Below are 24,637 nucleotides of genomic sequence, written 5' to 3'. Positions count from 1 at the left end.
ACGAACAGGGGCCGCTTTCGCCCGTGCAGGCATCCATCTTCGCGGCAGCTGCAGTCGTCCTCGCCGATGTCCGTCTCCGGAGGGGGGGCTGCAAAAAAAGTAAGTCGCTTCGTCGCTTTACACTGCCAGTCCTCTCTCCCCTCCTCATGGAGCAAGGCTGCTTTTCACGCCTTGCCTCGGGAGGAGGGGAGAGGGGATTGGCAGTCCCGAGCGTAGGATTGCCCGTCCTCTCTCCCTCTCTCTTGCAACTTTTTTTTTTTGCTTGTTGCTTCGGGAGGAGGGGAGAGAGGGCTGACAATCGCGACGTCGGAGAACTGTCCATTCCTGGTACCTGTCATTTCAAATGTCATTTGAAATGACATTTGAAATGACAGATACCAGCGTGTCCGTGAAGCGTTAGGCCGCGCACCCAGGTTACTGTATAGGCGCTGTATAGCGCTCTATACAGTAAAACAGGTTGCGCGGGCCTAACGCTTCACGGACGCTCTTAGACGCAGCTTGCATTTGCAAGCTATTTACATACAGGATCGAGCGGTAGGTGAGCTGGACTGTGCGTGCGGCAACCGCGGGTGCGCCGGGCACTAACGCAGCTTCCTACCACTCGTTACTGGATTGACCTGTATGTGTGCTGCACAAAGTAGGGCCCAGCTATCTATGCCTTGCATGCTGTTCATTAATTACCAGACTCCAGGGCTTAATCTGGAAAGAAGAGACAAGCATGATTACACATTCTCAGAAAGGAGTTCCCATGCATTTAAGAGCCACCGCTGTTTCTTGTTGCTGCAAGGTGCTAAGAGCAGAGCCCAGGGTGCAGGTCTGGATCTGGGCAGTAGACCATGGTGACTTTCCTGTAGCACACCTGATCAGGTCTGAGAGCACACTGGGTCGGAGACATTGATATACTGTGAGCACATGGTGTGCATGGCACAGTAGGATTTCAAAGTTTCCTACTTAAGAATAAATTACTAATAAAACAAAGAACATTAAAACAATTACTTGCATTAATAGATTAGTTCCATCAAGCCCCAACTCAAATACAGATTAAGTGAACTTTACAGATCCAGACCTTTTGTTCTTAAATCCATGAGATGATAAAATATCCAGTGCTAGGGATGCATCCTGGCACTTGTCAGGATGTTCAGTACTCAGTGTATATAAAGGCATCTGATGGTGGAGAGAAGCATAAAAGCTGAGTTCGACCTCCTAGAGCAGTGGTTCCCAACCCTGTCCTGGGGACCCCCCGGCCAGTCGGGTGTTCAGGATATCCACAATGAATATGCATGAGAGAACATTTGCATGTTATGGAGGCAGTGCATGAAAATTTTCACTCATGCATATTCATTGTGGATATCCTGAAAACCCGACTGGCTGGGGAGTCCCCAGGACAGGGTTGGGAACCACTGCCCTAAAAGCTCACGTATATTGTATATCACAGATCCAGACACAGTGCAAATAATTACTGTTCTGCTAAAATAGGCAGAAATAAATTAAATAACTTTTTCGTATTCTTCATATTTAGCTGTAGAGAAACTTATTTAACCAACTCCTTCTTCCTCCTCTTCCCCCCCCCTCCCCCCCGTCAAAACAAAACAAAGCTTTCCACTAAAGTTCAGCTGAAAAGTGCACAAAGTCTGTGTATGGACCACTACTGACCAACCTCAGCATTTACTTCATAGTAGATGTTTTTGCTGCAAATGCATTTAAAAAAAATTGCATTGTAAAACCATGGATTAGGAATAGCAATGAGACTAGGCATTTTGTCCTTAATGGAAGGGAGTCCACAACGGGGACAGCAGTAGTCAGATACCGCCAGACCTGCAACCAAAGTCTTTAATGCTTAGGATCTAAATTACACAAGTTCTAAGCACATGTTGTTCGTATTCACACTGAAAGGGGAGGTATCAGCTCTAATCAAAATAACATAAGCAGGTCCATCAGCATGAGCATGCACCCACCTTTTGGGTCTGACACAGGAAGCCGTAAGGGCTGATATTATCTTACTTTTGTGTGTACACCCTTCAGTCAAAGGGCTGAGCAGAAGTACACAACCTACAATCACAAAACTCAGTTCAGAAAGTCTCTCAGAGCCACCATTACTGGTGGTCACTAACTATAAATACCACGAATTGTTAATTTATTCATAACTCAGAATAACTGAGGTTCTAAATCTAAATTTTGTTCAACAGAATCAGCTGCTAAGTCTTAGGGAATCTGTGTACACACTAAGCCCTCTTGAGCACAGTCCACTCCTGTGCTGTCCCTAGCACCATATCCTCTTTGGGCCACTGTTTTTCTTTCTGCAGAACTCATGATTCCACTCTGAAGCACCTTTCCATTTTATTCCTGAATCTCTGGTATTTCCAATTTATTTGGATTCCTGTCCATAATTTCTGGATGTCAGTTTTTTCAGTTCTGAGCGTTCAATTACCTTTTGCTGTCAACACTTCTAAAAATATACTAACGCAGTACCCCCATGCCTCACAAACGACTCTTAGCGTCATGGCTCATGGGTACCTTTTGGGTCGCACTGCAGATCTTGTTGAGCAGTTGGATTCTCTATGTTCTTAAACAAATCATTAGTTCTACATGGTCCGACCAATTTGTATACACAAAAAACTTCCACGTCTCCTCAGATGCTGGGATGTATAGTCTGTTGAATGAAGACGTCATCTTCTCCCATGTGAATCCTCTGATGCCGAATGAGATTGGACTGAACACTAAAGCTCTTCTTACATTCAGTACATTTATATGGTCTTTCCCCTGTATGGGTTCTCTTGTGTAGAACAAGATGTGCGCTTTTGCCAAAGCTCTTCTCACAGTCAGTACATTTATATGGTCTATTTTCTGTGTGGAATCGCTGATGCTGAAGAAGCTGAGAATTTTTACTGAAGCACTTCTCACAGTCTGAACACTTGTATGGCCTCTCTCCTGTGTGAATTCTTAAGTGACGAATAAGATTGGAGCTGTGGCTGAATCTTTTCTCACACTCTGTACATTTGTGGGGTTTCTCCCCGGTGTGCGTTCTCCGGTGGGCAATGAGATTGGAGTTCTTTTTGAAGCACTTCCCACACACAGTACACATAAAAGGTCTCTCTTCCTGGTAAGCTCTTTGTTCTACAATAGGGAGAATGAGTTTACTGAACTCTGTTTCATAGTCAGTAGCTGTGCCTTGGCCCCCTCTTGACATGGTTGTTTCCCGCCACGCTGATTTCAGTTGTCTGCTGATGGACCACTGGATGACATTCTCGGCTGGGATCTCGGACAGTGGCTCATTCATTTTCTGCTTTTCAGCAGACATACCAAGAGGCTTCTCTTTCTCACACGACACAGGTTCATCCTCTGTGGGAATAAGAACCAAAAAAAAAATATTAGCAGTGATCTGTTTCTCAGATATTGGTATTATAAAATTTTATTTAAAACAAGGCACAGTTAATACACAACTTGCGCAGAAAAGAAAATACGTGAATCAGAAAGTATAATACAATATGCACAGGGAAAATAAATACATTAAGATTCAACCCTCCCTCCACACCATTCCCAATATGGGGACCAAATCTCTTTATAGATTATGCTTTGTTCATGCAAACAATGAGTCATTCGTTCCATAATTGCAACTTTGATTTCCCAACACAAAACAGTAGGAGTTTGTTCTCAAAGCTGTGCTATAGTAAATCGAGCAGTATGTAGTAAATGGTCAGTTTTTAAGACCCAACCATACAAGATCTTTCTCTCCAGAATTTCAAAAGACAGATCTTTCTAACAGATCTGATTAATGCAGGCTAGGACTTGTCTCCAAAACTCATCCTCCTTCACACACTCCCATCACACATGGAAGTAGGTTCCTTTTTGCCCGCAACCACTCCAAAATAAGGGACTATATTCCAAATCTGGAAAAGAATAGGGGAGTACGGCATAATCTATGAGTAATTTGAATACAAATTCTCAGCGTTTAATACTAAAGGAAATCATGCTTAAGGCTCAGCAACTTTGCCTCCTGTCTTTCCAATCTAGATCGGAACACAAGTCCAGATTCCAGGCTGAAATGAGACTAAGTGAGGTCTCCTCTGAGCACAACAGATGCCTAAGGCACAAATAATGGTATTATTAGAATGACTGATAGGTTCTTCTAAGACCTTTTCTCTCTGCAAAAGTGCTCAATAGGAATTTTGTCTTACCTCCATATCACACAGGTTATGCCTTCTGTTTTGCAAGTTAAAAGACCAACAAAATCCTCCTCACCACATTATCTAGCCCTGCTGCTCGCCCTCTGGCTCTAGTTGAAAATGTTTAAGCTTCTACTAGGAAAGTAATAAAACAGGAAAAAGAAATATCTGGTTTCAAGAGGTGGCCAATAAGATAAGAGCAAAAAGATTACCATGGAAAAGGTAGAAGACATCTCACAAAAGAAAACAATCAGGCCGATTCAGTAAACTGCGCGGGAGAGCCGGCGCTCCGAGGCGAGCGCCCGCTCTCCCAACGCGCACCCAGGCCACTCTCCTGGGCGTGCGATTCAGTATGCAAATGAGGGCCCGCACTAATAAGAAGGCGCTAGGGACACTAGCACGTCCCTAGCGCCTCCTTATTGGCGGAAGCAGCAGCTGTCAGCGGGTTTGACAGCCAATGCTTAATTTTACCGGTGTCGGTTGTCAAACTCGCTGACAGTTACGGGTTTGGAACACGGACGCCGGCAAAATTGAGCATCTGTTTTTCAACCCGCGGGCTGATTTTTAATTTTTTTTTATTTTTGGGGCCTCCGACTTAATATCGCTTAAAATCGGGTGTACATTTGTGCGCACCTGGTAGCGCGCACAAATGTACCCCACACACGCAAAATTTAAAATCGGCCCCTTAGGGAAGAGTAACCCAAATTATAGCTACATAATGCAAAGTTCCAGATTAGGAGTCATCACTCAGGAAAAGGATTTAACTGATATCGTTGAAAATATGTTGAAATCTTCTGCTAGTGTGCAACAGCAGCCAAGAAAGCAAATAGAATGCTAGGGATTACTAGGAAAGGAATGAAGAAAAAACAGAGAATATCATAAAGCCTCTGTATCGCTTCATGGTGCGACCTCATCTTGGGTATTGTGTGCAGTTCTGGTCACCATATCTCAAGAAAGATATAGCAGAATTAGAAAAGGTACAGAGAAGGGTGACAAAAATGATAAAGGGGATGGAACAATTCCCCAGTGAAGAAAGGTAGGACTCTTCAGCTTGGAGAAGAGAAGGCTGAGGGGAGATATGATAGAGATCTATAAAATAATGAGTGGAATGGAACAAGTAAACCTTAATCAGTTGTTTACTCTTTCAAAAAGTACAAAGACCAGGGGAAAACAATAAAGTTACTAGGTAATAAATTTAAAACTAATAAAAGAAAATATTTTTTACTCAACGCATAATTAAACTCTGGAATTTGTTGCCAGAGGATGGGTGGTCCGGGGGCAGTCCAGGGTCGGAGTGTGCAAGGGGGTGCACACTTGTGCACTTTGCACGCGCCGAGCCCTAGGGGACCGATGGCTTTCCCCGTTCCCTCCAAGGCCGCTCCGAAATCGGAGCGGCCTTGGAGGGAACTTTTTTTGGTCCCCCCTACCTTTCCCTCCCTTCCCCTATCTAACCCACCCCCAGCCCTACGTAAATCCCCCCCCCCCCACCTTGTTTCATAGAGTTATGCTTGCACCGGCTCGCTAGGCCCTGACACAGGTCGCTGTGTCGGGGCACTCGGCCATGCCCCTGGACACGCCCGGACCGAGGCCCCGCCCTCGTACCGCCCATTTTCGAAGCCCCGGGACATACAAGCGTCCCGGGGCTTGCACGCGCCACCGAGCCTATGCAAATAGGCTCGGCGCGCGCAGGGTAGGTTTTTGGGGGTTACGCGCGTAACCCTTTGAAAATCTACCCCTAAGTGCGTCACTTTGCATTTATCCACATTAAACTTTATTTGCCATTTGCATGCCCACTCTCCCAGTTTTGCAATGTCCTCTTACAATTTCTCACAATCCTCTTGCGATTTAACAACTTTAAATAAATTTGTGCCATCAGCAAAGGAAAAGACTAAGGAAAGCTAATTAGGGCAGCAAAGATACAAAGTAGAGGAAAAGATAGCTAAGACAGTTATGCAAGGTGACAAGACTTTTTTTTTAATAGGTTAGCGAAAGGAGGTGGGACTGTAAAACAAAGGTGAAAAGGAGGAAAGTGTGGTGGGCAACAAAGAAAAAGCAGAAATACCGAACAACTATTTGTGTTAAGTGATCACCACAGGTGCTGTCCCACAGATAGAAGGCAGAAGAATAGAGAGATGTTACTGGAAGATGCGTACTTCAAAGGAGCGAGGACAATGAAAATAAATAGAACAATCCAAAACATAAAGCTAAGATATGCTGCACTTGCAGATCTTAAATTCATATCATTCAATATAAACTGAAAACAATAGCAGATGCACAAACGTTGCAAAGCTATGATGAAAACAGGCAAAAATAAATATTTACAGAGAACGCAAAGTGATTCTACAAGGAACTGAAGAAGAGCATTAGTGCAGCTGAAACATCACCAATGAAAGAAGCAACTGAATAGTTCAGGAAAAATTTGTATGAGGGTCATGTAGAGCATAACAGAAAAGCAGAACGGCTGCCCAGCATACACTAGAATATAGAAAAGGAAAACATAAAAAATGCTGAATGGCTTGAAGTTGCAATTGAGTTGGAAACCAGGTTAAGTGGAGCCTCAAATTTGAAACTGCCCTGGCCCTGATGGAGTGCTCAATAAGAACATAAAATTTGCCATACTGGGTCAGCCCAAAGGTCCAGCAGAGGAAGGAAGCACTTAGAAGCAGCCTTAAAGAGGGAGGAGGGCAGAGAGAGTGCTATAAATTGTTTGGCACTTTATAGGGGTGCCTTAAATGTGCTGCTGCAATCTGTTGTCTGTTTGTATTTATATGAGTGCCTTGAAAATGCTGCTAAAAACTATTGTGCTGAGATGTTTGTATATTTATCTAATTAGTCCTGTGCTGATTTTACTGAGATGTGTTCTATTCTTAGTTCTGTTGTTGACTTATTTTGAGTTTAATCCTGTTCTACATTTTACCTAGTTAAGTCCGGTCGGTCATTGATAGAGATCAAGTTTAGTTCTTAATGAAGTCTCCTTCACACTGGTACTGTTAGGTCTCCTGTATGTTACCTTTCAAATATGTCGTACCCCACCCTGGGTGAATTTCTTATTCAAAAGTTGGGTAATGAATCTAAATAAATAAAGAGCACTTGAGATGGGACTAAGGGGAGAGGACCAGGAAGGGGCTGCAAGGGGAAGAGGACAAGAGGCAAGGCACTCAAGAAGAGGCTATGGGGAAGAGAAGACACTTGGGAAGGGATCATGTGCAACACTTGGAACAGGGCCAAAGAAGAAGGACAGGAGGGAGGCAGGCACGCGGTGGGGGAAGCACTCAAGAAGGGGCCTTGATGGGGAGGATTAGGGAAGGGAAGGCACTTGGGGAAGGGTCACAGGAAGAAGGTAGGACAGATAGAACCAGAGAAGGGACTGCAGGGAGGAAAGAGCAGGAGGGAAAGCACTCAGAAAGAGTCTGTAGGTGGAGAAAAGCAGGGCAGGAGTGGGCCAAGGTGGAGATGGGGAGTAGCACTCATGAAAGGACCATAAAGGGAGGGCAGGAGGGAGAGCACAATTTATATCAGAAACCATTCCCTATTTAATATTAAGTTTTAATCATTACAAATGATTATGGAATGTATATTATTATTATCTTAATCTGTTTTCCATATGGCGTTATTTTTTTGTAATTAATTTTATTATCAGTTTCATAACAAGAGGATAATATGTCACAAAACGCATAACTCATATTACCATTAGCCAAAGCAATCCACCGTTTGCAAATAGATAAGTTGCTACAATCTAACATTTTTCTCCACACTTCTTCCCCTCATACAGATCTTGCTGCTGTATTGCCCTCCTACAAAACTCTTGTGGAAAGCTATATATATGAAGTTAGTTAAAGTGGACTGGAAGAACTTTGTATGCACAGCTGGGCTAGTGGAACAAAGCAATCATCAATAAATAAATGAATAAATGTAGGTCAATATGAATTTGCACAAGAGCTTAGTATAAGACATTGTAGCCGTGAAATTATAGTATGCTGTCTTGCCTCTTTTCCTTAGTCTAGTAGTAACAAGCTGAGATAAGAACAAGAAACATCTGTTTTTCTTTCTGATAAAGTTTTTGAACTGTTTGGAGTCACGTAGTACCAGGATGTTTCCTAATTAGGGCATAAATCTTGCTGAAATTGAAAGTTCTAATTAGAACAACTGGCCTTGCAAAACCTGAACCAGAACCAGGAAAGAAGACTATAAAATTGTAATTAATAGTACTCTTCAGATTCATCAGAGAAAGAGCATTGTTAGCCCATTTCTTGATGCTTCTCCAGGCTCGTGTCCCTCGATTTTTTCACAGATATGTTGACTTACAACAGAGGGACTATGAGGGAGGTCTCGCTTATAAATCTTTACTTTCTTTGTATAAATCTTTATCTTTCATTATTGTAATGCTGTTTGTTTTTAGTAATATTTACTGTGATACTATTTGCCTTTACTGAGTTTTATCATATTTTACAATATTTAGTAAACCAAGTATTTGCTTTTACAAATCTGTGTTGTGTGTTCTATGACATAACATACCTTTTCCATGGTTATTCCATGGGAATGGTTAATAAAACGGAAAATGTCATAATGCCTCTATATCGCTCCATGGTGAGACCACACCTTGAATACTGTGTACAATTCTGGTCGCCGTATCTCAAAAAAGATATAGTTGCAATGGAGAAGGTACAGAGAAGGTACAGAGAAGGGCAAAATGATAAAGGGGATGGAACAGCTCCCCTATGAGGAAAGGCTGAAGAGGTTAGGGCTGTTCAGCTTGGAGAAGAGACGGCTGAGGGGGGATATCATAGAGGTCTTTAAGATCATGAGAGGTCTTGAACGAGTAGATGTGACTCGGTTATTTACACTTTCGAATAATAGAAGGACTAGGGGGCATTCCATGAAGTTAGCAAGTAGCACATTTAAGACTAATCGGAGAAAATTCTTTTTCACTCAACGCACAATAAATCTCTGGAATTTGTTGCCAGAGGATGTGGTTAGTGCAGTTAGTGTAGCTGGGTTCAAAAAAGGTTTGGATAAGTTCTTGGAAGAGAAGTCCATTAACTGCTATTAATCAAGTTTACTTAGGGAATAGTCACTGCTATTAATTGCATCAGTAGCATGGGATCTTCTAGGTGTTTGGGTAATTGCCAGGTTCTTGTGGCCTGGTTTGGCCTCTGTTGGAAACAGGATGCTGGGCTTGATGGACCCTTGGTCTGACCCAGCATGGCAATTTCTTATGTTCTTATGTTCTTATGTACTTTTACATAGATGTAAAGTGTCATTATTGTTTTCTTAATGTGTTTTTTTTATGATCCAGACTACAAGGCAAAAAAAAATGGCATTTCTCACAACCCTTATAACTCTGTAAGTCAAATCATTTCAATTCATTTCAAGTCAGACTGGGTAGTCTTCTTGGTTTTCTTCTTTTGTTTCCAATGTTCATATGGTTTCCAGATGTCTTCAAAGGCCTTTTGCCTGCCCCTCTTTATTGCTGTCAGTTTACCCATATAATATATTCTCTCCATACTTTTTCTTCCGATGGGATCGTAGTTTTCCTCCAGCAACATGCTAATTTACATCTGACTCTATAGCAATTTTCTGTAATAATGCTGTCACTGAAGTATCTAGATCCAAGACAGGTATATTTAATAACAAAAACAGGTCCCTTGCTACCCACTTCCCTACAATGCCATATTAACTGCATGCAAAAATTAAAGAGATAGATGTTGGGGTTTGCAAAACTTTTGGATGTTGAAAAAGGGTCTATGCTCCCAAAAGTTTAGGAACCCTTGGTCTAGATTTCTGACCTTCAAAGACCAACCTGAATTGCTATTCTTTGAATCCTGAAAACAATTCCGGGAAGATGCTTTATGGAACAGCTCTTTCAGTTTATCCTCTACAAGCCTAGGCACCTTCAACTCCCCCAAGCTTTCACCATCTTCAACGTCTTCACCAAAGAGTAGATTCCCTTTAAAGGGAAGTTTAGTCACTTACATCTTAGAAATTGAATTTGTTGACTATTTCCGAGCCACAATAAATATCTGCACGTCAACGAAGAGTAAGTCAAAAGAATCATCTGCCACAAAGGCCACTCTGGGTTCCAACTGGGTCTCATCAGTGGCCCCCTTCCCTCTAAGGAACCCTCTTGAACTAACTGAGATAGATGCAAACCTACCTTTGCTACTGGTAGGCACATGCTACCACCTGATGCAACATTCTGGAAGCTTGAAAAGTCTGCTTAAGAACAGTCTCCATCTTCCTATCCTGTACATCTTTAAGGACATCTCCCTCCACAGGGATAGTAGTCCTTTTCATGACAACACAGATCAGAACATCCACTTTCAGGAGTTTCACCTTTTTCCTTTCCTGCGACATAAGCAGATAACTCTGCTGAGACTGTACCCCTTTAAAATTAGCTTCAGGATAGTCCCAGTCCAAAGAGATCAAATCTTTAACTGATCTATACAGTAGAAAGGATTTATTAGACTTCAGTAAACTATTCATAATCAGATCTCAGCAGAACTAAGATCTTCTTCTCCCTTTTCCTCAGCAATATTTAATACCCACAAGGACTGAGAAATTAAGGAAGACAGTTCATCCGTGTGGTAAATAAACCACTGCAAAGCCTCAGGGAGAAATTCCCCTTCCTTTAACTTGCCCTTTTTTGCACTGTCCCGCAGAGCTTTAGAATCCTGCAGGAACCCATTCAACTTAGAGGACCTCACTTCTACATCCTTGTACTCCCTCCTCACTCTTCCATCCTGTTCCCCCTGTAACCAAAAGTTGAATTCTGCCTCATGCAGAAAGCTTAAAGCAAGCACTTTAAAAATTCCAGAGATTGAGGCCCAAGCAGAAGGAAGAACCATCCCTGAAGTACAGGAGGCGGAAGCTGTTCCTTTAAGAGCAGCTGATAGCATGGTCCTCCACCCCCCATCCCACCCCCTGGAGAACATAGTTGCCACCTCCTGAACTGTGGGAAACAACAGGGGGAGGCCCAGGATTCAACTCCCTTCCTTGCCATGGTTCCAAAATGGATGCCGTTCCCAACGCAGCAGCAAGCCCTGACGGCAGGAAAAGTAAAAAGCACCAATCCCACAGATGTAGTCCTCTACCAGACAGATAAATCTATTTGTTGCCCATTCTCCTGCTCCTCCACACTTGCTCTACAAAGAATATGGCCCTTCCCCCCACTGACACATCCTGCAGGTAGTGCAGAGTGTGGTTCTTTTCCGAAGCTTGAAGGAAGAGGCCATTTTTCTTCTCTGCCCCCTTAAACCCAACTGTAAATGGCTTGAGATAGAGGATCCCCTAGTTACTCACCCCAGGGCCTGCTGGTAAACTGATCTGGACAGGGAGTTCCTCTTCAGTTTCTATTTTATTTTTTTTGTAAACTTTACTGCTAGACAAACAGGCAGACAGAGGAGGAAATATCAGGCTAAAAATAAAATACCCCCATACCAAATCTACTTTTTTTTTTTGCTTTCTTGGGAAGGAGAAGCCTGCAGGAGAGCAGAAAAAAACACAGGCAGAAATGGGGAAGAGGAAGGGGAAGAACATAGACCAAGGTCCGACCAGCCCCATTCCAGCACCTGGAAGCCCCCTGATCTAAGGCTATGCTCAGTTTTTCACCTCAGGAGCTGCCCAGTCCTAATTTTAGTCTTCTTCATCTGGCCTTAGCTCACAGCATGGGATGCTCACCTACCATCTGCTGGAGACGGAGAATACTGGCAGGATGAGGTCAGAATGGGAGCCTGTAAGGCAGGGCTTCCCAGACTGTGGGTTAGGACCCCAAATGGCATCATTAAACCTTCAGCCAGAGACACAAGTGCCTCAAATGGCAGTGCTCTTCAGGTGCCAGCAGCAGCATCATTAGTAGTGGAAGTCAGAGTGGGGCCTGCAAGTCAGTACACATTCAGGCCCTGAAGCGACACTGCCCTGGCATGAGTTTCTGTGGCAACAGGAAGCCCTGTGCGAGGAGGGATCAGGGCTGCTAGAGGGCCCTTAAGCTGACTTTCATTAGTAATGCTGCTTCCACTTGCATATCACTGTCTGGCTTGGGATCAGCCATGAGTGAAAACCTGGGCTAGGTGTGCATGAGCTAGTGGAGATTGCTTGAGTTCCTCTCTCCTCACCCATCACTGAACCTACCCAAGAAAATAATGTTACCCCTGTCATTAGTCTGCCTTCTCTTCCCACCAGTTGTCAACCAATTTTGGCCCAAGGCTCAAAGGAAAATGCTGCTACTGACCTTGTCCAGAGGGAATGTTTGAAAGGAGGGATCAGATGCAGGAGGGGTTTGAGGATTGGATCAGGTGGACTGGATGGTGAGAGCAGGAAAGTGACAGTTGACTGAGGGATGTAAGAGAGGAACTGGGATTTAGAGGATATCACTATGGTGTGTGAGAGACAGGTTGGAGGGGGAGAGGGGATGGGGATGAAAGTGAGGAGGGAATGACCAAGGATCAGTTGGGGGTTATAACAAGGGCTTGAGGTGAGAGAGGATCAGCTGGCAGGATGCAAAAAGGGCTGGAGGGAGTGAGAAAGAGGAGATGGATTAGGGAGTTGAGATGAGCTGTGGGATATAAGAGTGGATTACCTAGAGGAATCGAGGCTGAGAGGGGGTTCCTCTAGAAGGAAGGAGGTTAAGAGATGATCTCTGGACGAGGTGGGGACTGAGAGAAAGGATTGACTGAAGAGGTGGAGGTTGAGAGAAGGAATCAGCTGGAGTCAGGGGAAGGTGAGAGTGGAGTGATCGTTAGAGGGGAACTGCACCCCTTGCTAATTTGGTCATCTTCTGGAATCATGTGAATTTTCAAGTGCTAAAAGTTTGGGCAGCCATACTATAAGGAGTGACATTGGCAAACCTGTTAGCCTGTCTCCATCTGCTGGTTGGTGAGCATAACCCATGTGTCTGGACTGGTCTGGCTGGAAGAGGAGGAAACTAGAGTTAGAATGCAAGGTGCTTAAGAAGACAAACATAATAGGCATCAGATATCTGGGCAGGAGAAGATAACCAATTACATCAACATGATCAGGCAGATCAAATTGGTGGAGGGATGGCCTATTTGTTAAGGATGGCAAAGCATTAAGTAGGATAAAGTCCTGCAGGAAACAATCCACTAGTGGTTAGAATAGCAGGCTGCAAACCAGGGAAGCCAGGGTTCAGATCCTGCCGTCACTCCTTGTGGCCATTTCATGCTCCATTCTCTCAGGAACAATCTTAGATTTATAAACCTTCTGGGTACAAGGAAAAAACTTACATCTAGTCCACTTCTCAGCTTTCAGGCATGCCTTTAAAATATGACTGGATCTCACCAGTTATGTGCTCTACCTACTCAAAGCTTCTGAAAAGCCAGTATACACAGCCTCAATCTTCTCATTCAAAACTGCATATGATGAAAACTAGTCTTTCCCCAAGAGCTTTTGCATAAAAATTATTGTAGGGCTTTGTGAGATTCCACACAGATAAGCATTCTTTTGGTTTTCCTTTCAGCTGACAGCACTTTCCCTTCTCTGCAAGGATCTTTCTAGAATGCCTTCCTTACCTGTGCATGGATTATCCATACATTCTTCTCCATCTGAGCTATGGCTATCTCTGAAATATGGCACATCCTCTTGTTTAATCCACAAGGAAAGATCTGGATTGAAAACTGGATGACCTGATGTTAAAACAAGAAACAGATATATTTTAAAAAATGGTTATGGTTTATTGAATTGAATACACCACTCTTCAATACATAACCAAATCTGTTTCCAGTAAAAAAGCATATCATATAAAACAAAAAACACATTACAAATGTCCAAAGGAAAACCCGTATCCTTCAAAAGAATCTATGTGGTTTCCAAAGACTATGAACACCATCTTTGGAGAATTATGTTGGTCTAATATCCTTATTTCATTAAAAAAACTACTTGACTGAAAGCAGATAGATCAGTTGATGTCATTCAGAAAAGTTTTTTTATTCTACAAAAAACAGGGCAGATCCTCCTCAGAGCCTCAGTTAACAAAAGAAGTGTAATTTTTGGACAATCTCCTCCAACTCTGTAGCATCAAAAATGTCCATTTTTCTTCCATGACGCTTCTTCCGAAAAACAGAAAATGAAACTGCATAAACGCTCATTTGGAGCAGGTCCTTGACAGGATGCAGAATGTGTCTCATCACGGAACAGGACGTGCTGCTTCCAGCATTTCTTCATTTTTGACCCTCAACCCTCTTATGCAAAGTCCCATTAATGTAGCATTATTTTTGTAGAACACCGGGCCATATTGTTCATGGCCTGTAGTGAAGCACGGTGCCGATGCATTCAAGGAGGCATTCAAGGAGAACCTTCAGCCTTGTACCAGCCCCCCCTCCCTCCAATTAACTTGCAAGCCAACCCAATGCCCCCCCCTGACATTTTAATAATTGAACTCAATCAACACCACACCACCATCCCTCTTCCCACAATGATCATATTTTTCTTTAATAATAAATTTAGTTTTAAAATATAAATAATACATGTTTAAAAAATCATGTCACATTGTCTAATGAATGTGTCCTCTGTAATTTTGGGGGGATAAACTGCAGGAAAAAAAAAAGAGACGAAATAAATGAATTCACAAATTAAAAGTAATCCATACTGCCCTGGTTGAAGATAATCTTTGAAATGGTTTGCTGGTTATTTCCCCTTACTTCTCACCATACAAAGAAAATTCAAATTCTGTTGTCACTTTAGTAACAGTGTCAACGTCCTTCCATTACCAGGTACTTTGTGAATTAATATAAAACCCTTAAAAAGAAAGACACTCAGAAGCTATAAGCAAACTCACCATACCAAAACAAAACAAATTCCCAGAACTCAAATAGCAGCAATCCTACTTAAGAAAGACAACACTGCAAATATATCTCACCCTAGAACACCAATGCACCTCCTGTTAGGAAAACAAAACAAGCTGGATTGCTTTAGACCCCTGGAAGAATACCTCAGCTTGGATACACAAATACAGAATTAAGGACTACAGACTAGAAATATGCAGACAAAAACTGAACCCTCCTTTGTTCTGCTCGGTCCTCTAAAGCCTCACCCCCTCATTCCTGTTCTCAGCAAGAGAAGAAGGTAGGGGGCAAAGCAGAGAGAAGAGTGGCTGGATTAGGAAGCAATGACTTTTTTTTGCTCTGGTCTGTCAATTTCAGCCTCCCACCTTCACCTTCTGCTTCCTGCATACTGCCTGGGAGGCAGGGGCTGGAGCAGGAAGCATAGGGTTGTTTGAGATTTGGGGCCCTGGCTAAAAGTTATTGGGGTAGAGCTCAGTGTGCCCATGCCTAGCAAAGCCTCTGCTGCTTCCCCAAAAGCTTTGCTCTAGGCAATTGCCTGGTTTGCAATTTGGCCCTGGCTCTAATGGAACAACCTGTCCTGCTAAAGTATGTGACAGCAAGGCATGGGGCTTTAATTGAGACTGTATGGACAGAGATTGTTGCTAAAGTGATGTTATGGCATGCAACCAACCACTTAGGCAGAGGAATAACGTTATGAATCACAATTTTTAGAAAGGCCTCCAGAGATGATCCGGGAAACCACAGACCAGTAAGCCCTGGTGCCAGGCAAAATAGTAGAAGTTATTCTTAAGAACAGAATTGCTGTTATTTGTGTAGGGAATCTTCAGTTTTACTAACTAAAAAGGAGTGTCCCAATTGTTTTGGGAGGTTCTGTGTAGAAATTAGTGAAAGAGGTTTGGATTTTGCTTCCCCGTGTGGGAGCTGCAGATGGTGTCAACTAGCTGTTTATCATCCCAAGGCACCATCTATCCCCGTGGATTTTTAGTTAGTTTCAAGCTGACAGGAGCCCTCTGACTCCTGCTTGCTATTTTTCTCCTAAGTTATGGGAAAGGAGAAAGGGTCAGCCACTCATTGACTTGTCTATCCAGCCTTTATTCTTCTTTTGGACAAGGCCAGAGGCGTTCCTTCTCCTCATCTGATCTGCCTTGTCCCCCCCCCCAGCATATGCTAAAATGGGCACCATTCCCATGTTGACCTGAAAAGCCTGGCTGGTCGCAGCTGCGGAGCGAGTTACACGTCTGACCGCAACTGTGGAATTCCCAGCACTGGAACTGCCTTCATCTACCGACTTGCAGCCCATGCATAGCCCCCGCCATGGACAAGAATGACTGCTGCTCTCCGCAGATGCAGCAGTCCTTCATGTACCCAGAGGCTGCCGCCATCATGTGCATTGGATGCACTACCGGCTCTGTCGTGCTCCCCGAGCTGCTGAAAGAATGCTCCAGCTTTAGCAGCATGATCCCACTCATTACTACCCTCTTAAGCTCTCCCAAGTGTAAGGGCCACTCTCCCGAAGGCACACTGTCCTCCTCAGAGTGAGCCAACTCGTGGTTTATTTGTTTTTTTAACCGGAACAGTAACTCTCAACTGCAGTAACTCTCGGAACTGCAACTCCAATATTTAGAAAAGGCTCCAGGGGCAATCTGGGAAACTACAGACCAGTGAGCCTGACGTCAGTGCCAGGAAAAATTGTGGAAAGTGTTCTAAACATCAAAATCACAGAACATATAGAAAGACATGGTTTAATGGAACAAGTCAGCATGGCTTTACCCAAGGCAAGTCTTGCCTCACAAATCTGCTTCACTTTTTTGAAGGAGTTAATAAACATGTGGATAAAAGTGAACCACTAGATGTAGTGTATTTGGATTTAAGAAGGCATTTGACAAAGTTCCTCATGAGAGGCTTCTAAGAAAAGTAAAAAGTCATGGGATAGGTGGCGATGTCCTTTCATGGATTACAAACTGGCTAAAAGACAGGAAACAGAGTAGGATTAAATGGACAATTTTCTCAGTGGAAAAGGGTAAACAGTGGAGTGCCTCAGGGATCTGTACTTGGACCGGTGCTTTTCAATGTATTTATAAATGATCTGGAAAGAAATACGACGAGTGAGGTAATCAAATTTGCAGATGATACAAAATTATTCAGAGTAGTTAAATCACAAGCAGATTGTGATAAATTGCAGGAAAACCTTGTGAGACTGGAAAATTGGGCATTCACATGGCAGATGAAATTTAATGTGGATAAGTGCAAGGTGATGCATATAGGGAAAAATAACCCATGCTATAATTACACAATGTTGGGTTCCATATTAGGAGCTACCACCCAAGAAAGAGATCTAGGCGTCATAGTGGATAACACATTGAAATCGTCAGTTCATTGTGCTGCAGCAATCAAAAAAGCAAACAGACCAAGCTAGGCCGGACCATGCGAAAGGAGAGTCGCCTAGACCATCTGGCAGAGAAATGGACTACGGAACTTGGCCTGCCCATCACTCCACAATATCTAGAACAATGCTTTACAGCGGGTGCACCGGCAGATCCCAGACATTGGACTTTGGGAGGTTCAGTTTAAAATCCTGCACGGCATTTATTGCACAGATGTCCGACGTTTCCAGATGGGGTGCACGGACACCCCCTTGTTTATAAAGTGCAGGACCGTTGAGGGCACGTTCACACTGTTGTGGACTAGCTAGACAGTGGACCCTTAGACCGGCCTGAGGGAGACCTGGGGTAGTTGGACTATGGTCTCGGGGCAGCAGGCCGGTAGGCAGACCAGGCTGGTGTAGACAGTAGGCTTCACCCGGAAGCTGGTGCTCCCCCGGGAGGAGCCCGTAGGAGCCCAGCCGCTTGGGACTCAGGAGGTTCACCCTGGAAGCCGGTGTCCCCCCGGGAGGAGCCCGTAGGGACCCGGCCGCTGGGACTTAGGTGATCTCTGGTCTGGATCTTGAGTAGGCTGGAGCTAACGCGGATGAAGGAGGCCTGGCAGGAACTGCGGCGGGCCGAAGTCAGGCAGCGTGAACCCAGGCAGGAACTGCAGCGAGCTGAAGGCAGGCAGAGCGAAACCAGGCAGGAACTGTAGCAAGCTGAAGGCAGGCAGAGCGAAACCAGGCAGGAACTGTAGCAAGCTGAAGGCAGGCAGAGTGAAACCAGGCAGGAACTGAAGCAAGCTGAAGGCAGGCAGAGCGAAACCAGGCAGGAACTGTAGCAAGCTGAAGGCAGGCAGAGCGAAACCAGGCAGGAACTGCAGCGAGCTGAAGGCAGGCAGAGCGAAACCAGGCAGGAACTGTAGCGAGCTGAAGGCAGGCAGAGTGAAACAGGCAGGAACTGTAGCAAGCTGAAGGCAGGCAGAGTGAAACCAGGCAGGAACTATAGCAAGCTGAAGGCAGAGCAGAGAGAAACCAGGCAGGAACTGAAGCAAGCTGAAGGCAGGCAGAGCGGGGGCCAGGCAGGAACTGCAGCGAGCTAAGGCAGGCAGAGAGAAACCAGGCAGGAACTGTAGCAAGCTGAAGGCAGGCAGGCAGAGAGAAACCAGGCAGGAACTGCAGCGAGCTGAAGGCAGGCAGAGAGAGAAACCAGGCAGGAACTGTAGCAAGCTGAAGGCAGGCAGAGTGAAACCAGGCAGGAACTGTAGCAAGCTGAAGGCAGGCAGAGAGAAACCAGGCAGGAACTGAAGCAAGCTGAAGGCAGGCAGAGCGGGGCCAGGCAGGAACTGCAGCGAGCTAAGGCAGGCAGAGAGAAACCAGGCAGGAACTGTAGCAAGCTGAAGGCAGGCAGAGAAACCAGGCAGGAACTGCAGCGAGCTGAAGGCAGGCAGAGCGAAACCAGGCAGGAACTGTAGCGAGCTGAAGGCAGGCAGAGTGAAACCAGGCAGGAACTGTAGCAAGCTGAAGGCAGGCAGAGTGAAACCAGGCAGGAACTGTAGCGAGCTGAAGGCAGGCAGAGAGAAACCAGGCAGGAACTGAAGCAAGCTGAAGTCAGGCAGAGTGTAACCAGGCAGGAACTGTAGCAAGCTGAAGGCAGGCAGAGTGAAACCAGGCAGGAACTGTAGCAAGTGAAGGCAGGCGAGAGAAACCAGGCAGGAACTGAAGCAAGCTGAAGGCAGGCAGAGTGAAACCAGGCAGGAACTGAAGCAAGATGAAGGCAGGCAGAGGGCCAGGCAGGAACTGCAGCGAGCTGAAGGCAGGCAGCAGAGAGATACCAGGCAGGAACTGTAGCAAGCTGAAGGCAGGCAGAGAGAAACCAGGCAGGAACTGCAGCGAGCTGAAGGCAGGCAGAGAGAAACCAGGCAGGAACTGTAGCGAGCTGAAGGCAGGCAGAGTGAAACCAGGCAGGAACTGTAGCAAGCTGAAGGCAGGCAGAGTGAAACCAGGCAGGAACTGAAGCAAGCTGAAGGCAGGCAGAGCGGGGCCAGGCAGGAACCTGGACAGGTGCTGAACCAGGCAAGAACTGAGAGGTTAAAAGTGCGAGCAAGTCACGTAGTAGACCAAGCAGGCAGGCAGGAACGGTGTGCGAGGGAGTCACACACTGGGGCTCAGGGCAACTGGGCACCGCAAGGGACCCAGTTGCAAGGCGTCGTAGTGGGGTCCGCGGGGAGTTTAAGTAGGACTGGGCGTCTGACGTCAGGAGCGGGGGCGGAGCGCGCTCTGGCGGGAAACGGGCTATATCAGTGCCGTGACGGCGCGCGCGCGCCTAAGGAGCCCAGAGTAATGGCGTCTCCCCTGCGGAGATGCTCACGGAGCTGGTTCAGGCATCGAGTGGCCCAGCTGGAACTTTGAGGTAAGGGCCGGACACGAGGGTCGCGGAGGGGACCGCAACACACACATCGTCTTTTTCAATGTCGGACCCTGAGTAGTTTTTGGGACTTGATGGAAGATGTCATTGTGCAGTGTACCGCCACCTAAGTGCCAGCAATGGGCCAATTTCTCCTGTCTAGTCCACAGGCCTGTTCTTCTGTCATATGTCACTCCAAAGACAAATTTAGTAGAGTGGCCGTCCTGTCATGCAGCACGGTCCTATCCGACTGGGCGGCCCCGGCCCGGATGCAGTCCCATCCGGGCTGGCTTGGTTCCAACGAATGGCCTTGTTTCTCCAGCTGGAACACTTGGACTTTGTTTTGGGTAAGCGGAAGCTGGACAAACTATACCGGGCCTGTTGACAGACTTGTGTTCCCCTGATGCCGGCAACTGTTCAAGAAGGACTGCGGGCCGGTGGCTATGAGCCCGACTGATGTAACCCCGGGTCTCGGGGGGGGGGGGGGTTGGGGGCGAAGAGATGCATATGGTGGTGTGAGTGGCGTGTGGTATGTCTGGGGATGAATGAGGTGCAGGAGTTGGCAGTATGAGGGGGTGGGGTTTGGGTAGAAAATGAAAACGCGATGGGATGTATGCATGAGGGCAGTTCTTGGTTGTTTGTTGATATAACCAATTTGTACTATAATGGTTATCTAATATGTTGTCTGTTATTTACTCAGTGAGAGACTTACTGCCTGTTCGTGTTTCACCTCAATAAAAATTATTTTGACCAAAAAAAAAAAAAGCAAACAGAATATTAGGAATTATTAGAAAGGGAATGGAGAATAAAACGGGAGGAAATGGCATAATGCCTCTGTATCGCTCCATAGTGAGACCGCACCTTGAATATTGTGTACAATTCTGGTCGCCGCATCTCAAAAAGGATATAATTGTGATGGAGAAGGTACAGAGAAGGGCAACCAAAATGATAAAGGGGATGGAACAGCTCCCTTATGAGGAAAGGCTAGAGAGGTTAGGACTTTTCAGCTTGGAGAAGAGAAGGCTGAGGGGGGATATGATAGAGGTGTTTAAAATCATGAGAGGTCTAGAACGGGTAGATGTGAATCAGTTATTTACTCTTTCAGATAATAGAAAGACTAGGGGGCACTCCATGAAGTTAGCATGTGGCACATTTAAAACTAATCGTAGAAAGTTCTTTTTCACTCAATGCACAATTAAACTCTGGAATTTGTTGGCAGGGGATGTGATTAGTGCAGTTAGTATAGCTGGGTTTAAAAAAGGATTGGATAAATTCTTGGAGAAGTCCATTACCTGCTATTAATTAAGCTGACTTAGAAAATAGCCACTGCTATTACTAGCAACATTAACATGGAATAGACTTAGTTCTTGGGAACTTGCCAGGTTCTTAAAGCCTGGATTGGCCACTGTTGGAGACAGGATGCTGGGCTTGATGGACCCTTGGTCTGACCCAGTATGGCATGTTCTTATGTTCTTATGGCTGTTCAGCTTGGAGAGGGATGGCTGAGGGGAGATATGATAGAGGTGTTTAAAATCATGAGAGGTCTAGAATGGATAAATGTGAATTGGTTATTTACTCTTTCGGATAACAGAAGGACTAGGAGGCACTCCATGAAGTTAGCATGTAGCACATTTAAAACTAATTGGAGAAAGTTCTTTTTCACTCAACGCACAATTAAACTCTGGAATTTGTTGCCAGGGAATATGGTTAGTGCAGTTAGTGTAGCTGGGTTTAAAAAAGGTTTGGATAAGTTCTTGGAGGAGAAGTCCATTACCTGCTATTAATTAAGTTGACTTAGAGAATGGCCTCTGCTATTACTGGCATCAGTAACATGGGATAGACTTAGTTTTTGGGTACTTGCCTGGTGCTTGTAGCCTGGATTGGCCGCTGTTGGAAACAGGGATGGGCTTGATGGACCCAGTATGGCAATTTCCTATGTTCTAGGGAACAACCCACCCCACAGGGAAGAAAGCCAAAAAGAAAAAGTACTTCCCTGCACTGGTCCCTCTTACATGCCTTCGGGAGAGCTCTGTGGGAAGGAGGATGCTGGACCAGTGGCTCTCACCTCCCCACTGGCTCCGGGCCAATACACACAAGGCATACAATCTCCTGCTTGCCCCGCCCGGCTGCTGGTGCTTTACACCTCTACCATCTGCTGGAGTCAGAAATAGTGAGGGACTGCAGGCGGCACACTGCCTAAGTAGTAGTTTTTCTTCTCTGTCTCCATCTGCTGGTAGGGATGCAAAACCCAGACATCTGGAATTGATCTGCATATGAACAGGAACATATTTTTTCACTCAACATACAAATCAACCTGGAATTTGTTGTCCCAGATTGTGGTCAAGGTGATTAGCATAGCTGGGTTTCCAAGGGGTTTGGGCAAGTTCCTAGAGGAAAGGTCTATAAACAATTATTAGCTAGACAGACTTGGGAAAGCCATCACTTATCCCTGGAAGTGTGCAACAAGGAATGTATCTACTCTTTCAGATCTGCTGAGTACTTGTGACCTGGATTGGTCCAACAATGAATTTTGACAATTTTAATGTTAAAAACAATATCCATTATTGTAAGCAAAGTTAAGCCTTTGTGTTGGCAGCTTGCAAGCTTTGCATATGGCAGGATTGGATGTCTGCATGGGTGCAGGCTTTCTATGATAATGACAGTAGAGCTGATTTGGGAGAGGCAATTTTCACACTTGAGGTTAAGCAAACAGGAAACAGCCATCATAAGACCTATTTGTAATGCAGCTTCTGAGCTGGCTACTAGATACTGTGGTTAATAATATAATAATTAAATAAGTAAGAGCAATAGTTGACTCGGTAGCTGCTGTGAGCTCCCATTTGTAACCAGCCATCAAACCCAAATACCAGGCTTCCTGCTTGGCAGTGTAGAGTGATAAGCACTAGGGTGCCACTTATTCTCATACCTTAATAGCTCTGAATGTTTCCTTAGTGTGAGACTGACAAGGTCTCCAGGGATTTGGCATGGTGAGCAGAACTCAAAAAAAGCTTAAAAACTTGGCTCTTCAAAAAAGCATTTCACAGTAAGGTCACTGAATAGCAACATATACATACAGCTGAAAGTCATCTATTAAAAAAGATTTAATTATTTAATTATTTTACTCATAATTAAATATGAAATTGAAAACAGTCTTCACATATATGATTATCCCAGCAATCATATAAATAGTAACTCCAACACACTTCTCATTTAAGAGTATACTATTGAACTTTGTAACCGTAAAATATTGGCACCCTATGGATAACTTAGAAACCAAACCAAACCTATTTCGTGCCTAAATGTAAACCGTTGTGATGGTACATTACTAAACGACGGTATAGAAAAGTTTTAAATAAATAAATAAACTCTAGTCCTCACTGCTGAGTTGCAGTGCAAACATGGCTACCATTACTGTGAATCAACCATGAGCGACTGACTGAGGTCCAAGCAATACCCAAAGTGCTCCTGTTACACTTGCAACTGTTGGAGGCAAAGGGAGATCATGAGATCAGCAGGGCTCTGAACTCTCCTTCACTGCGTGGGGGCTAATCTTAAAAGGAAGACAGCCACCTATAGGCTGCACACATTAAGAGGCCTGCGGAGGCCAAGCCTTCCCATAAAATAAATGTTCCTAAAACATTTTATTTGATTTATTGATACTGATCACATTTCTTACAAGTGTAATCAAAGCAATGTACACATAAAACTGTGAAATATAAATAGTAAAACAAAAAGTACAGCAAAATTTATAAAAACAAAAATGGATAAAACGAAAGAAATTGGAATACACAAAATAATCTTATAATACAAAAATAAAAATAAAAATTTAAAAACAATCTTCAAAGAAAACAAATTCAACAAATGTCATAACAACATTTGATAGTCCAACAGCAAAAGCTAATATGGGAAATCTTGTGTAAAAAGGAAAGTTTTTAGGAATTTCCTAAATTTGTTGTAATCTTTCTCTAGGTACACGGCTAGAGGAAGGGAGTTCCAAAGGCCAGACGCCAGAAAGTTATTCAGTCTAGTCACCTCTGGTGAAGGCAGAGTCATATTCCTGTTGGGAGGAGCGCAAAGTGTACATAATCTGAGAGGGGAATGAGAAGATTGAAGAGATATGAGGGAGTAACCCACCAAAAAAGCTTTGAAGGTTAACAGCCCAGAAACAAAGAATGCATGCAATTAGCATGAGAATGACTGTAAGACTTGGCCAGTGCAGAGAGTGAGAAAATATTTGACCCGGCAAGTTCTAGAGCAGTGCACAGAAGAGACATTAGCAAAACAGGACTGTGTACCACATCTGCACGCCATCTGGAGCCTGCAGGACAGACATCGTTCATGCAAGACATGGACTGCAAGGCTGAAGGATTGGCAGTGGCAGGAGTAGCACTCGAGACTGCCCAGGTGCCTGCCACCAAAGAGAAGAGGTGAGGTAGGGCAGCCTGATGGAGCCAATCCTGTGGCACTAGCCTCAACAGTTTTCCATCTGAACTGTCCAGCACTGGATGAATATTTTTAAAACTCAAGGGTACAATCAGGAAATTAACAATGTGCCCCCGAGTTTTACAAGCACTCGATTCAGTGCCCGGCCAGCTCAACCTCCTTGAACAAGAGACTCCAATACCAGCGAGGCAGTCGATCTTAGAACCGAATCAGTCACCGCCATCGACTTCAATGGTCTCACCCTATGAAACATCACCATTAAAACACCAGAAAAATCTCCCTCATTAGTGGCTCTGCAGAGGTATGGTACAGGGAAAGTGATTAGCCATGGCAGATTCCAGTACATTCTATTCCTGAACAGGGACCCTCACAGACCCCAAAGTCATTAGAACTTCTTACTCACCTGTAGTGATGCTGTTATGGCTTGCATCCCTCTCCATTTCAGGGTTATCTGAATATGCTGCTT

General features: G+C 44.7%; 1 protein-coding gene across 1 annotated transcript; it reads right to left on the bottom strand.

Annotated features, from left to right (window-relative positions):
• Positions 1 to 2,624: 2,624 nt before the first annotated feature.
• LOC115094357 (zinc finger protein 354C-like) lies at positions 2,625 to 24,637 on the bottom strand. The gene is made up of 4 exons (XM_029607329.1): positions 24,575 to 24,637; positions 13,688 to 13,801; positions 13,007 to 13,067; positions 2,625 to 3,339 (listed from the first exon to the last, which is right to left on the bottom strand). The coding sequence occupies exons 1-4, from the start codon at positions 24,599 to 24,601 to the stop codon at positions 2,630 to 2,632; spliced, it is 912 nt and encodes a 303-aa protein (XP_029463189.1). The 5' UTR covers positions 24,602 to 24,637; the 3' UTR covers positions 2,625 to 2,629.

The sequence above is a fragment of the Rhinatrema bivittatum genome, chromosome 6 (genome assembly GCF_901001135.1).
Source record: "Rhinatrema bivittatum chromosome 6, aRhiBiv1.1, whole genome shotgun sequence".
Classification (NCBI taxonomy): Eukaryota; Metazoa; Chordata; class Amphibia; order Gymnophiona; family Rhinatrematidae; genus Rhinatrema; species Rhinatrema bivittatum.
This window is presented reverse-complemented; position numbering and strand designations above follow the sequence as displayed.

Coding starts and splice junctions, on each gene's coding strand:
- LOC115094357 (XM_029607329.1), bottom strand. CDS start 24,601: ATGCAAGCCATAACAGCATCACTACAG. Junction 13,802..24,574: donor CCATAACAGCATCACTACAG/GTGAGTAAGAAG, acceptor TTTTAACATCAG/GTCATCCAGTTTTCAATCCA. Junction 3,340..13,006: donor AGATGGAGACAGGCTAACAG/GTTTGCCAATGT, acceptor TTATTCCCACAG/AGGATGAACCTGTGTCGTGT.